At 35.9% G+C, this 13323-nt stretch overlaps 1 protein-coding gene across 1 annotated transcript in view; it reads left to right on the forward strand.

Annotated features, from left to right (window-relative positions):
- The window catches only part of shot (dystonin-like protein short stop), a 1304552-nt gene that overhangs the window by 622285 nt on the left and 668944 nt on the right, over nt 1–13323 (forward strand). Inside the window, exons 43-44 of the mRNA XM_090402172.1 lie at nt 174–303; nt 2526–2713. Of these exons, the coding sequence (XP_090258298.1) occupies nt 174–303; nt 2526–2713 (318 nt within the window). The remainder of the gene's footprint in view (nt 1–173; nt 304–2525; nt 2714–13323) is intronic.

Consider the following 13323-nt stretch of genomic DNA (forward strand, 5'->3'; position numbering starts at 1 on the left):
TATTAACTTAGAAGATAGCTCTGTTATGTGTGTTGAAACATAAAGTAATAATCTTTAGTCATTAAATGGTTGTTGATTCTGAATGGTGTAAATGTACAACATAAATACTAGGAAGGTGACCAGTGTTTTCTCTCTTTCTTACAAAAAGTGAATGATTTCTATTATTTTTACAGGGTATACAAGGTGAAATGCTTGAAAAGCAACTAGATGTAGATAGAATAAAAATGCACACGACAGATTTAATCAAAAGGAAACCAAATGCATCAGGCATTGAAGGTCTTAAACATCAAATTTTAGAAACTGGTAAGTTTAAATGCATAATTTAGAAGATATAATTGATTAATTGAAAACATTGGTGTTGAAAGCATCATGCTAATTCTGTTGCATCAGTAATTTCATTTAATTATTAAATCTATAAAGGTATGAAGGCATAAATTTATAATTTGTTGTTTTCTAAGGCTGAAATGTTTTCATCTCTGTTGAGTGAACTCTCAAGAAGATAATAGGAATTGTACTGCAGTTCAATTATGTAATTCAAAAATTTTATGCAGTATATTTTTTCATATTGAGAAAAGACTGGAACCATTCATGAAAAGAGAAATGCCAGATGAACATGCTGGATTTCGAAAAGGCAGAGGAACAAGAGACCAAATCGCTAATGTGAGATGGATAATAGAAAGAACACAGGAATATCAAAAGAATGTCTACCTTTGTTTTCTTGACTATAGCAAGGCTTTTGACTCTGTAGATCATGTGAAACTGTGCAATGTGTTAAGAGCAATGGGAGTCCCAGAGCATTTCATTATCCTTCTGAGGAATCTTTATTATGTATTTTAATTATATTATTTCAAAAAGAAAAAAGTTATGGCAACATGTGAACTTAATGATTTTGAAGTAGGTGGGGAGAAAATGGAAGCAGTTAACAATTTTGTGCTCCTAGGATCCTGAATTGATAAAGATGGTTATTGTACTGAAGAAGTTGGAAGAAAATTATTACTCGGAAAGTTGTTCACCTTACTTAGAGGAAGATTACCATTCAAGAATTTTCAAAGAAGCAGCCACAGTCGCCCATTCTACTGTCAACCTTAACAGAAATCAAGGCCTAATACTCCTAGAGATATGGAAAACCCTAATCAAATCCCTGAAAACAAAAGAAATGAACTTTAATACAAACTACAGAAAGTTCCTTAGCAACAGCTAGCTAATCTTGTACACGCGATACCTGTTTCATGCACGTTCGATACTATTTTATTTGTAATTATTCTAGTCAGTTTTTTACAGTTATTCTAGTCAGTTTTTTACAGTTATTCGTGTCAGTTTTATAGTTACACATAATCGTGAGATTGTTTCAGCCTATATGTAAGTGCCCTGAAGACACCAACAGTTAAAGTGTGGCAAAACTAGTTGGTTAAGTTAATAAAATTGATCAACACAACTAAATTTATTATAGTCTAACCAAGTGCAAAATAAACTTCCAATATCTTTCTCTAAATCCAGAGTAATTCAATAATAAGGTGGTACACCTGTTGGTAACTCCTATAGGTAAATATGACCTCTCCTATTGCTTCTGCCTTTGTATCTCCATGTTTGGGTCTGCCTCCCACTGACAAAACCTCAATAAAGGTCAAAACCGGTCTGGGTAGTGGCCCTTCCCTTAATGCATAGCAGTATAAATGTCCGCAAGATGTGCTTCGCATTATGGCAGATACTGAGAAAGGAGTGATGAGAGTTTGGTCCACCTTTGCTCGGAGTTGTCTGGTGTTGCACTACCTTACGTCAGTCCTGAAGATATTTTCAGGTGCAAACTTTGTTTGCTTACACTTGGATAAAAGATTAAACTAAATTTATTATAGTCTAACCAACTGCAAAATAAACTTCCAACAGTATGAGGATCACTGTTGCAAAGAACTGAAGTAAATAGAATGAAAGAGGAAGATGAGAACTCATTTCAGTAGGTTTGAAAGCTGTATATATCAAATCAGTGCTGATCGGCTGCTTGTGTTTTACCTGCTAATGACAAAGTGGAAGAATGGTAGTGGCCAAGTTTGTGGAATTTATTAAGAAATTTATTATTATGTGTATTAAATAGAATGATATTGGGGAAACTGATTGAAGTGAATCTTGGAGGTGGGGTTATCACTTCATCAGATTGCTCCTCTTCTGGATAGAATCAAGTATTTTTTGATAAAAAGTACTATAGTAAGCATTCATGAATCGGTTGAATATACAATTATAGTAACTAGATTGCAAGGTCAGTATATCTGTTAACTTTGTGTGTTTTTTGTCACCTTCATTTGAAAAACTTATAAAGGTTCCCTGCATTCTTGATGGTATTCAAACTGAAGAGCAAATGTTGTAATAACATCCTTATGACTACTTCACAGAAACACTTGCTGTTGCCTGAATAACTTCACTGCTAACTATTTTTATTTTTTCTTATGATAAAAATATCTTATACTAGAACATATTTTCTGTTGCTTAAAGGTACTCTATATGTGAGTATATATATGTTTGTTTCATTTCAGTTTCAAAGTGGACAGAATTGCAAGCAAACGTAAAAGAACGTTTAGCTTTTCTGCAAGACCTAAAAGAGTTTCAAGATGTTCATGACATGTTTGCCAATTGGTTATCTCAGAAAGATAAGATGTTTCAAGTTCTAGGTCCAATTGCTTCTGATCATCGAATGGTTACTGCTCAGATGCAACAAGTGCAAGTAGGATCATTTAGAGAAATATAATTGTGTCATTAGGAAAATAATTAGAAATAAGAAAACTCCTGTTTAAATAAGAACATTTGATATTTCATGCATAATACTAATTAGTAATAAGCCAACACAACTCTTCATCCTTTAAAACTATAGAAATAACTATTATGCAGAAATTTACCAATTATCTGACTTTCAAAACACTGCCAATCAACTGACCTTTGCATGTCAACCAACTTCTGGTTGGCATGCTGACCCTTCCATTATCAAAACAGAAAATTGCCTTCCTGATGTGGCCAGATAAAAAGTAGATTACTGTATACAGAATATAAAGAATAATTTAATAAATGACTAATTCACACTTAACGATTTGCCAGTGATTTAAATTATTGGAACACCAAAGATGCATGTCATATTCCACTGTCAGCCACAACACATTGAAATATCTTGCAGATATTTTGGCATTACATATCTATCACTGATCACAGTTTTTGCTTCTGTAAAGCCAATTCTCATGCATGTTTGGCAACAAGGCTGCGCATTTGAGTCAGAGACCTGTTTATTAGTAGTTATTAGGGTTTTGGAGGACTTTTCAAACCTTTAATAAGTACTCCAAAGTTGCCACTTTTTCAAAAAAAAAAAAAAAAAAAAAAAATTTAAACTGACCTCTGTATAGCAGTTAGACTTTCTTCACATGATAAAATTCTCTTATATACAATAGCAAGCTAGTCTTTTTTTTTTTTTCATATGATCCATTCCTGAGATAGCTTCTTCATCATCATTATGATTATTATTTTCCATATAAGATTGTATGCTGGACTGGTTAGCTGGTTGGTTAGTGTCCATGTTAGAACTTTCTGGAAATTAAAATCTCAATATGGAAGCATACGGGGTTGCTGTATCTCCTCTCTATTTCATCCTCCAGTATGGGACCACCTCTCTCTTTTCAAGTCTTAAGCAATCTCTACAGCAGTATTTCCTGATTAGGTAAAAAACAAAAAAAAATTAAAAAACATAAAACATAAAAATTAATAAATATCCTGAAAAAATTCTTAGTCCATTGTATTATAGGTTTACAACCTATGATGGGTTGGAAAATCCCTAATTTTTAAGCAGGAATAGATAAATGGATCATGTCGGTATTTGCTCTCCTGTTGATTCACTGTTTCTTAGTACACAACAGCCATTCTCTGCTGCACTGTTGGGATTTTTTTGTGATAATCATGCCAGTGATAGGTAGTTTTTATTTATGGAGTTTATTGGAGAAAGAGCTTGTAGTCTCTATTTGTTTACAACTAGCTATTTGTGAAGCTAGTTATTCCCATTAAAATATTTTACCTTGAAGTGCTATATGAGATAGTGATGCCCAGGAAGAAGACTACAGCAATGAGTCTAGTAGTAGATACCCACCATAAAATTCGTTGTAAGAAAACAAAAATAATCCATCGCAGCAAGTTTAAATACGAAAGATTATTCAAAGAATCTTCAGCAGCTCTAAAAAACGTTCCTAACCTCAACAAATTTGGGTGCATGAAACTGCCCCAAATTTGGGAGACTTTCATTATGAGAACTTCAGCCCGACTGCCAAGACTACCAAATTAGCCTGCAAGAGGGCACCATTAGGACTTTAGGAACAATATTAGTTTCTTGCTTTCTTCCTCATTTGCTTTGTGTTAGTTCCTGAGTGCACATACCATATCTTTATGTTCCCGAAGATGGCAATGTGACATTGCCGAAATATAGAAGTTATTCATTAAAGTTACCTTTAATTAATATACTTTATATGCGTTGTTAATTCCGTAAACTAATTACCAGTTACAGCAATGAGGTATCATTGCATATCACTTTGGTGAAAGAGATGGCATTTTCAAAATGAAGTAAAACGATCACTACCATAAGTTGGAAATGTTGAATAGCAGGCAGAAATTGTCTTCTGTTTTTGATATGAAATGATAGTTCAGATTGCAGATAATACTTTTTTTATTTTCTTTGCAGAAAATGTTTAACATTATCTCTTTACCTTATATAAATGGCAAGGCTGAAATTAGTGTGGATATGAAATTTTTATGGTAATAGAACTACATTTAAGTGAAGGAATAAAATATTCAGCACTTTTTGAGGTAGGCTAAAAATCTATGGAACTCAAACCCCCCCCATCTCCAAGTAGTTTATAGCATTTGCATCATTGCAGACCCTGAAGGTATATTAAGAATGGATGAAGTGAAAAACTTGGACTAGTTCAACATACTATTAAATTTGGCCATTTGATTAAGTGGAATTGAAACTAGTCAACTACATTTTATACCTTGATTTCAATACCAATATATAATTTTGGAATGAGGGCAAGTTATGTGAAATCCTGAATGAGATTTGGCAGACATGGAAGTGCCCTCACTAAACAGCAACAATTACATGTCTCTTTAATTTTAAGCACATTTCATTTGTAGCTATACGTGTCTTAGTTGATATTATACTGTACATTTTTGGTGTCCTGATAATGCTAGTTTAATTCTTTTCCAAACTTGTAGATGTGACTTTTAATTTATTTAAAACTTTCAATTTTTTCTTTGTAATGTGGTCCACAAACATTTCCTTGCTATCTGCTATAACCTCTAAGTCTCTAGCTTCATTGACTACTGTCTTATATACCATTATCATTGGGATTCAGTGCCCTGCTGCTGTGAATAACCATGGACATCCTGAAAGGGGAATCCTGGCAGTCTTCAAATACTTTGGCTCTCTGCTAAAGCAAGACAGCTAGTCCTGGGTGGCCTGGCATGCAAGGGTCAAAAGTGTTTCAGTAAGTCTTCTATCCCATGGGCAGAGAGGAGGCCCAAGGCTAGCTGAGATAGTGTCTGGGGGTACCCCTGGTTAGTAGTTGTCTATGATGGCTTCATGGTAGACGGGGACTCTGGCACCAAACACAAATTCCTTGAACGTGAATTCTTTATCGTCAGATTTTTCAGGAGCTCCATCACAAAATCCCATCAAAGTACTTATTCTATGGATACATCTTTTCATAACAGAGGTCAGAAACAAAAGACATCTGACAGCGCTATCAACATTTCTTATCATTCATGCAACATGTGAAAGGCAATAAGCAAAATGTCACCCTTCTTTATTCAAAAGGGTTTTAGAAGGACTGGCAGGATCTCCTAAAACAGTTAAGAAACTGCTGTAAGTTCTGATTATATTCTTATGGAAACATCATGTCAGCAGCTCTCAGAAAAATTACTCAGAGCAACTGACTGGTAATTAGTTTACAGAATTAACAATGCATATAAAGTATATTAATTAAAGGTAACTTTAATGAATAACTTCTATATTTCGGCAACGTCACGTTGCCATCTTCAGGAACATAAAGATATGGTATGTGCATGCAGGCACTAACAAAAGCAAATGAGGAAGAAAGTAAGAAACTAATATTGTTCCTAAAGTCCTAATGGTGCCCTCTGGCGGGCTAATTTCGTTGTCTTGGCAGTTGGGCTGAAGTTCTCATAATGTAAGTCCCAAATTTGGGGTAGTTTCATGCACCCAAATTTGGTGAGGTTAGGAACGTTTTTTAGAGCTGCTGATGATTCCTTGAATAATCTTTCATATTTAAACTTGCTGTGGTGTATTATTTTTGTTTTCTTCCAACGAATTCTATGGTGGGTATCTAAGGCATGGTCTGCCAGCCCAGAGCAGCTGTACTGGTGAAACTGGATGTAGTCTTTGTGTTCTGAAATCCTGATGTTTGCTGTTCTGCCTGTTTGGCCAAAGTAGGACAGTTTGCAGCTGCAAGGGACCTGGTATACACCAGGTAGGTCTAGGGGAAGTGGTTGGTCTTTGGTAGAGCGGATAAGGGATGCCAACATTTTATATGGTCTGTAACAAGAAGTAAGGTCATATTTTTTGAGGATATTGGTTATTTTCTCAGAGGTGCCGTGGATGTAGGGGATGGTGATAGATTTGGTGTAATCTTTATTGTGGAGGGGAGGGGGGTTGTGGTTTACTGGTTTTAGTATTTTTTGGATTTTTATAGGGTTATAGCCATTGGCTAAGAAAGTGTTGAGGATGTGGTTTAGTTCAGTAGTTAGGGCCTTGTCATCTGAGCAGATTAATTTTGCCCTGTTATATAGTGTTTTTATAACCCCATATTGTTGTGAGGGGGTGGTGGGATTGCTAGTGAATGTATCTGCCAGTATGGGTGGGTTTTCTGTAAACAGAGAAAACCAAAGATCCATTAAGCTGGCGAGTGATTAAAGTGTCTAGGAAGGGGAGGATGTTGTTTTCCTCTTTTTCTAAGGTGAACTGGACTCTGGGGTGTTTGTTGTTTAAGTGTGCTAGGAAGGAGTGGAGTGTGTCTGAGCCATGTGGCCAAATAGCAAACGCATCATCCACGTAACGAAGCCAAATAGTGGGTTTTTGTGGGACGGAGTTTGAGGCTTTCTCTTCAAAGGTCTCCATAAAGAAATTGGCCAAGGGTGGGGAACCCATGGCTGTCCCCTCTATTTGTTTGTAGAACTTTCCTTGCCAAACGAAATAGCCTGAGTTCATTGCGAACTGAAATAGGGCTGAGATATCGGGAGGAAACTTGGCTTGGATGAGCTTTAGGGTTTCTTTGAGTGGGACATTAGTAAATAGGGAAGAGACGTCAAAACTGACCATTATGTCAGTGTGTTGGAGTGAGTGAGGGGTTTTCTATACTGGCTTTAAAGTGGGCTGAGTTTTTAGTGTGTGATGGTGTGTTGCCAGTATAGTGTGCGAGCGTTTTGGCTAAATGTTTGGCTAATTTATATGTGGGGGAATCAATGCCATCCACTATGGGACGTAATGGCACATTTTGTTTATGTATTTTTGGGAGTCCGTATAATCGGGGGGGTCTAGAGTTATAAGGTTTTAGTTTGTTAGTGACTTCCACAGGCCAAGAAGTGACTTTCTTAAGGAGTCTGTGGAGAGTTCTAAGCTGAGAGCTGGTAGGATTATATTCAATAGGGAGGTAAGTAGTACGGTCTCGTACTAAACTATTAAGCTTACCTTTGTAGTCCTTTTGATTAAGCACCACAGTGGTGTTTCCCTTATCCGCTTTGGTGATTACTATTTTTTTTGTTATTCTTCATTTCTTGTTGGGCTGCATATTCGTCTTTGGATAAGTTGGTTTTTGGAGGTTTGGTTTTAGTGAGAACACCGACTACATCTAGTCTGACGTTGTTGGCGATATGGTTAGGAAGGTTGGGAATCCCACGTTCTATTTGGATCATGATTTCCTTGGCAGGTATTCTTTTAGGAGCTAGGGTGAAATTGTGACCACGTGCAAGTGCGGTGAGTGCTTCAGGCTTTAAAACTACCGACGAGAGGTTGAGTGGTGGCTGTGGTAAGGAAGTAGAATTCTTTATCAGGTTTTCGTATTTTTTCGAATTCTTTTCTTGCCGATGCGCATGAGACGTCATAAAGTATTGTCCAGAGATCATGGCGAGTGTATTCAAAAGCTCTTCCTCTAGCACCCGTAAGGTTTTGTTTTCGTCGGCAAGGAGAACATGCGTTGCGGTAATTTGTTCTCTTAATAGGGCGAAGCTAGTGTGATTATAAATGCGCAGAGCTTTCTGTGAAATAAAACGGTGCTTCAAATTAACACAATTAGGGATTACCTTGTTATCCCAGCAGCATTTTAGGAACATCAGACGATTTAGTTGTCTCGATATCTTCAACCTCATTTTGCCATATTGACGGGCCTTTCGTGCGATAGAATCTCCGTGGATGATCATAATTCTAGTAGCAAGGCTTATACGTTGGTCATACATAACTGGTAATTAGTTTATGGAATTAACAACGCATATAAAGTATATTAATTAAAGATAACTTTAATGAATAACTTCTGTATTTCGGCAATGTCACGTTGCCATCTTCAGGAACATAAAGAAATGGTATGTGCACGCAGGCACTAACAAAAGCAAATGAGGAAGAAAGCAAGAAACTAATATTGTTCCTAAAGTCCTAATGGTGCCCTGTGGAAGGCGAATTTGGTTGTCTTGGCAGTTGGGCTGAAGTTCTCATAATGTAAGTCTCCCAAATTTGGGGTAGTTTCATGCACCCAAATTTGGTGAGGTTAGGAACGTTTTTTAGAGCTGCTGATGATTCCTTGAATAATCTTTCGTATTTAAACTTGCTGCGGTGTATTATTTTTGTTTTCTTCCAACGAATTCTATGGTGGGTATCTAAGGCATGGTCTGCCAGCCCAGAGCAGCTGTGCTGGTGAAACCGGATGTAGTCTTTGTGTTCTGAAATCCTGATGTTTGCTGTTCTGCCTGTTTGGCCAAAGTGGGACAATTTGCAGCTGCAAGGGACCTGGTATACACCAGGTAGGTCTAGGGGAAGTGGTTGGTCTTTGGTAGGAACAATATTTTTTAGGAACAATATTAGTTTCTTGCTTTCTTCCTCATTTGCTTTTGTTAGTGCCTGCTTGCACATACCATATCTTTATGTTCCTGAAGATGGCAACGTGACGTTGCCGAAATATAGAAGTTATTCATTAAAGTTACTTTTAATTAATATACTTTATATGCGTTGTTAATTCCGTAAACTAATTACCAGTTATGTATGACCAATGTATAAGCCTTGCTACTAGAATTCAGAGCAACTGAGTAATACAGTAACACCTCATGAAACACTAAACTCTTCTAGAGGAGTGTTATCAGAATGGAATCTCCTTGCTGTTCCAAATGAAAGATATGTTTAGAGCATAAAGAACAGGGAGTGACAGTTAGGAGGCTTTGATATATATAGGGATGGTCACATGGTTCTGACCAGGTACATCATCCTTACTTTTGTTGGACCTAAACCTCCAACATTTTAGCAAGTTATCTCAATTCTCCTGTTAGACTATACAACCTTAATCCACTGATATGCTTTAAATGTCAGAAATATGGGCATGCACAAACATTGCTCTGCAATGAAAGTTAAATGTGTCAATTGTCAGGGAGATCACTGGCCTATTCACATGCATGCCAGAGATGGAAGGATAAAAAAGAAATTCAAAGGATAAAAACAGAATAAAATATATATCAGTATGCAAAGAGAAAGCTAACCACCACCACTACACCTGTTTTGAAATCCTCTTTGGAAAATATCAACAGCAACTCAAACTTGTATGTCTATTCTACCATCTGATATTTTCACCATACTTCAACTTTATGATTGTGTGCTTCAATGTGGAGCACACCACTCTCATGACTCTCTCACTTCTGAAACTACTCCCAAAATTGATCCCATTGTAAAATCTCGTATAGAAAAAATATATAAATATTTTTTCTATGTCGATTTAACATGGCAATTAAATTACATATTATACTTGTAAGTAAAAGAATGTATAACTCACTGTACTGAGATAAATGTTGTAACTAAATGTTAAAATAATTGAATACGAACCACTAGATTTGTAACAAAATTAAGCCATCTGACATATGGGCAATTGTGGACAGGATTAGGCAACCTAAGGCTAGCAACAGTTGCAAAGGTCGCTAGATTATGAGTTTTCCTGCAAAAATCCAGTGATAGCGTGGGTGATGGAGAAAAACCTCCATTAAATCCAGGGGACTTTAGAGAAGAAGAGCCAAGGTCAGGAGAATGATATAAAAGATAGAGATTGAGTGGCTAGGGGCTCTCATTTCGAAGTTTGTTCCTGTGCCAGACCTTTCCGAGGAGGGGTGGAGTCGTGTTCCTGTGAGCAACAGTTCCGACGAAGATGGGAAGTTCGCTAGTAGCAGAGATGGCCTTTTCAAGATATCCCACCGTGAGATTCCCCGATGATCTACTTGTGTGCTGAATTATCGCAGCCGTGTTCTAGTACTCGATCGAAAGTTAGTCGGGAAGAAGTGGAACGTGCCTGTAAGCCTTTAGTATCTAGGACTATGTAATGAACTAGAAAGATTGTAAGTAGAATGTTTCATGTAATATCCTAGATTGTGAAGCTCAAACGACAAATGTTGGTTCTGTTATCTAGTGGCATACAAGGTGTTAGAAAGAATTGGAAAGTCGTATTTTAGTTTGAGTGTGAATAGTAGAATACAGAGAGCTACAGATTTGCGTATGTTATGTAATGCTAAGAGTGAATGTGGTTTGAGTTTTGCCTTTTATTGTTTACAACGTGAGAGAAAGTTAAGTGTGTTAGGTATCATCCAAGTGTCTGAAAAGTTAGGTGTAATTATGATTTCTTTGTCTTAAAGCTTAAGCGAAATGCTCAATTGACTTTGTGGAAAGTTAGACACGTGACAAGTATTGCCTCCAGTGTACTCTTGTTTTCTTAGTTAGAACCAGACATGTGATATGTGTTGTTTGAATGTTGTATATAATTTCTCTTAGTAAGAATAAACATGTTGTTTTTGTTAATAGCTTGCGTGATCTTGTTTAGCCAATGCACTTCTCATAAAAATACTGAACCTGTGTGACCTAAGAGTAATAATAGCCACGATTGACTGATTAATTAATAGGAGTTGCTTGAGATAGAGTAAGAATATGAATTATTTTTGTGCTTAGCTGAATATTTCTCTGTATGTAAGGGAAGGAACGACAATTCTTTTACACGATCCTTAATGGCGCAAACGATTAAAAAAAAAAAAAAAAAAATTAAGGATCAATACAAGTAAAATATGGCAGAGTAGATTAAGGACTTGGCTGCAGCCAGAGGCTTTTCCTAAGTCTACAATTCAAGTACGTGCAAGAGCATGTTTACAGCCTTGAGAGAGAGAAAGGGGAGGGGGGGTAAAACTAAGTTAACACGTTCACTGCCATGCTCCTCGGGCATAGTTTGTGACTGCACGCCAAGCACTTTCCCTTCTTCAAGGTCAGTACGAGGTTGGTAATTGACATAAGAGTATATTTGTAGTTGGCTTGTGAGGCTCATATACCAACTACGAGTATACTTGTAGTTGGCAGCGAATGTGTTAAGGACTAAAGGATTAAGATTAATTGCGAGTTTTATGCATGAATTAGAAATTGAAGTCCATAGATAATTTGAACTAGCTCAAGCAGCTACAAAAAAAAAAAAAAAAAAAAAAAATACAATGAAGCAGTAGACATCCCTTCATTAAAAAACTTAAATTAAAAAAAATAAATAAATAAAATAAAACTTTACACTATTCATTGAGAATCCACTTGTCAAAAAAATTATGTCCCACACACAAAAAAAATTCTGTATTAACCAAAAATAAACTAAACGTGCAAAATGATCTTGACACATCAGATAATGTGTTGAACATTTTTCCAGAGAAAGAGTTGGACACTTGTCATCCATTCATTTCTAAATCAACAGTTAAAGATAAATGTAAGTCTGACATCTCAGAAATCAGACAAATCTACAAAGCCAAAACAATAGGAAAATTTTTCCACTGGAAGTGTTGTGGGTTTTGCCTGGTTGCTCATGGTGGAGTAGCTATTCTAGTTGACAGTCATACACCTTTCCATCATGTCCAGCTTAATACTATTGCTATTATATATCATTTACTGACTTCAGCTGTTCCACTTATTTAAATAAACCCTGAGTGTTAAATAATTACTCAAGAGTTCATTCCGATTGGTGCAGTGCCTTTTAACTTTATTACTTTTCAGATTCTAAAAGAAATAAAGTTGAATTAGTGATTTTCCTAATTCAAGACCAAATGAAAAAATATATACATTTAATGAAACTAAAACATTATATACATATTAAATAAAATTACATAAATAACTACAAAATTAATTGGATCCAAGGCCCTCTAAAATAAGTCTACACTTTAGAGATTTCCTTATCCAAAAAAAAAATTAAAAATTATTCATTCTTTGACTGATTCTATTACTGGATTGTTTAACAAATACTTAATCATGTCTACCAGACTAAACACCTTGTTTTCACAACAACAAATTGTTCATCAGAGTCAGTTTCTTTGTTAGGCCCTTTTCAAAAATATGAAATTTTCCTCTTCTTTTCCATAGGATTCTTTTTTTTTATCTCCCTTATGTAGCATACAATATTATTCCTCCTGTTTCACTGAAGTATAAATATTCTTACCTCTTGCAGTTCAATTTGATGCACAATTTACTAATTTTTTTTTTTTTTACCAGAGAAAAAAAAGTTTCTTCTGCTACTAAATAAACATATCTAAGTCGAACTCTTCATGTTAAGTTCACTTTACAGTTTCAAATTTCACTCATTCCATTGCTTTTTCCAATAGAATAATGAATAGAAAAACAACTTTTAATTCAGTGTTTTCTCGAACACTGAATTAGAATGCCATCTCCAATATCTTCTTTTATTTACTAAACACTTGCTGATGGTCTCAACTCTTCCAGTTTAAAGATTCACAGTGCAACGATTCCTTTTTGGAATCTTCTGTTAATATTCTCCTGACTGTTTGCATCCTCTTAAAAACTTCCTAAGAACAAAATTCTCTGGTTGCCTTTCTCAAATTTTTCATTCTTTCTACTTGTTTTCGTCATTACTGAGATACCGAACACTCTCTCTATCAACTGTAAATCACCCATCAACCTCCTCAGTGAGCTTCTTGTAAATGGCAAGCAAGAAGTTGTGTGTAATGGCTGATGACACATTGTCTTCATTAGGGTAAAGGGAATGTCTTCACTAAGAGCAAAAATATCTGAATACT

The sequence above is a fragment of the Typopeltis vanoorti genome, chromosome 12, assembly GCF_054136105.1.
Source record: "Typopeltis vanoorti isolate ZY-2024b chromosome 12, IOZ_Tvanoo_1.0, whole genome shotgun sequence".
Taxonomy (NCBI): domain Eukaryota; kingdom Metazoa; phylum Arthropoda; class Arachnida; order Uropygi; family Thelyphonidae; genus Typopeltis; species Typopeltis vanoorti.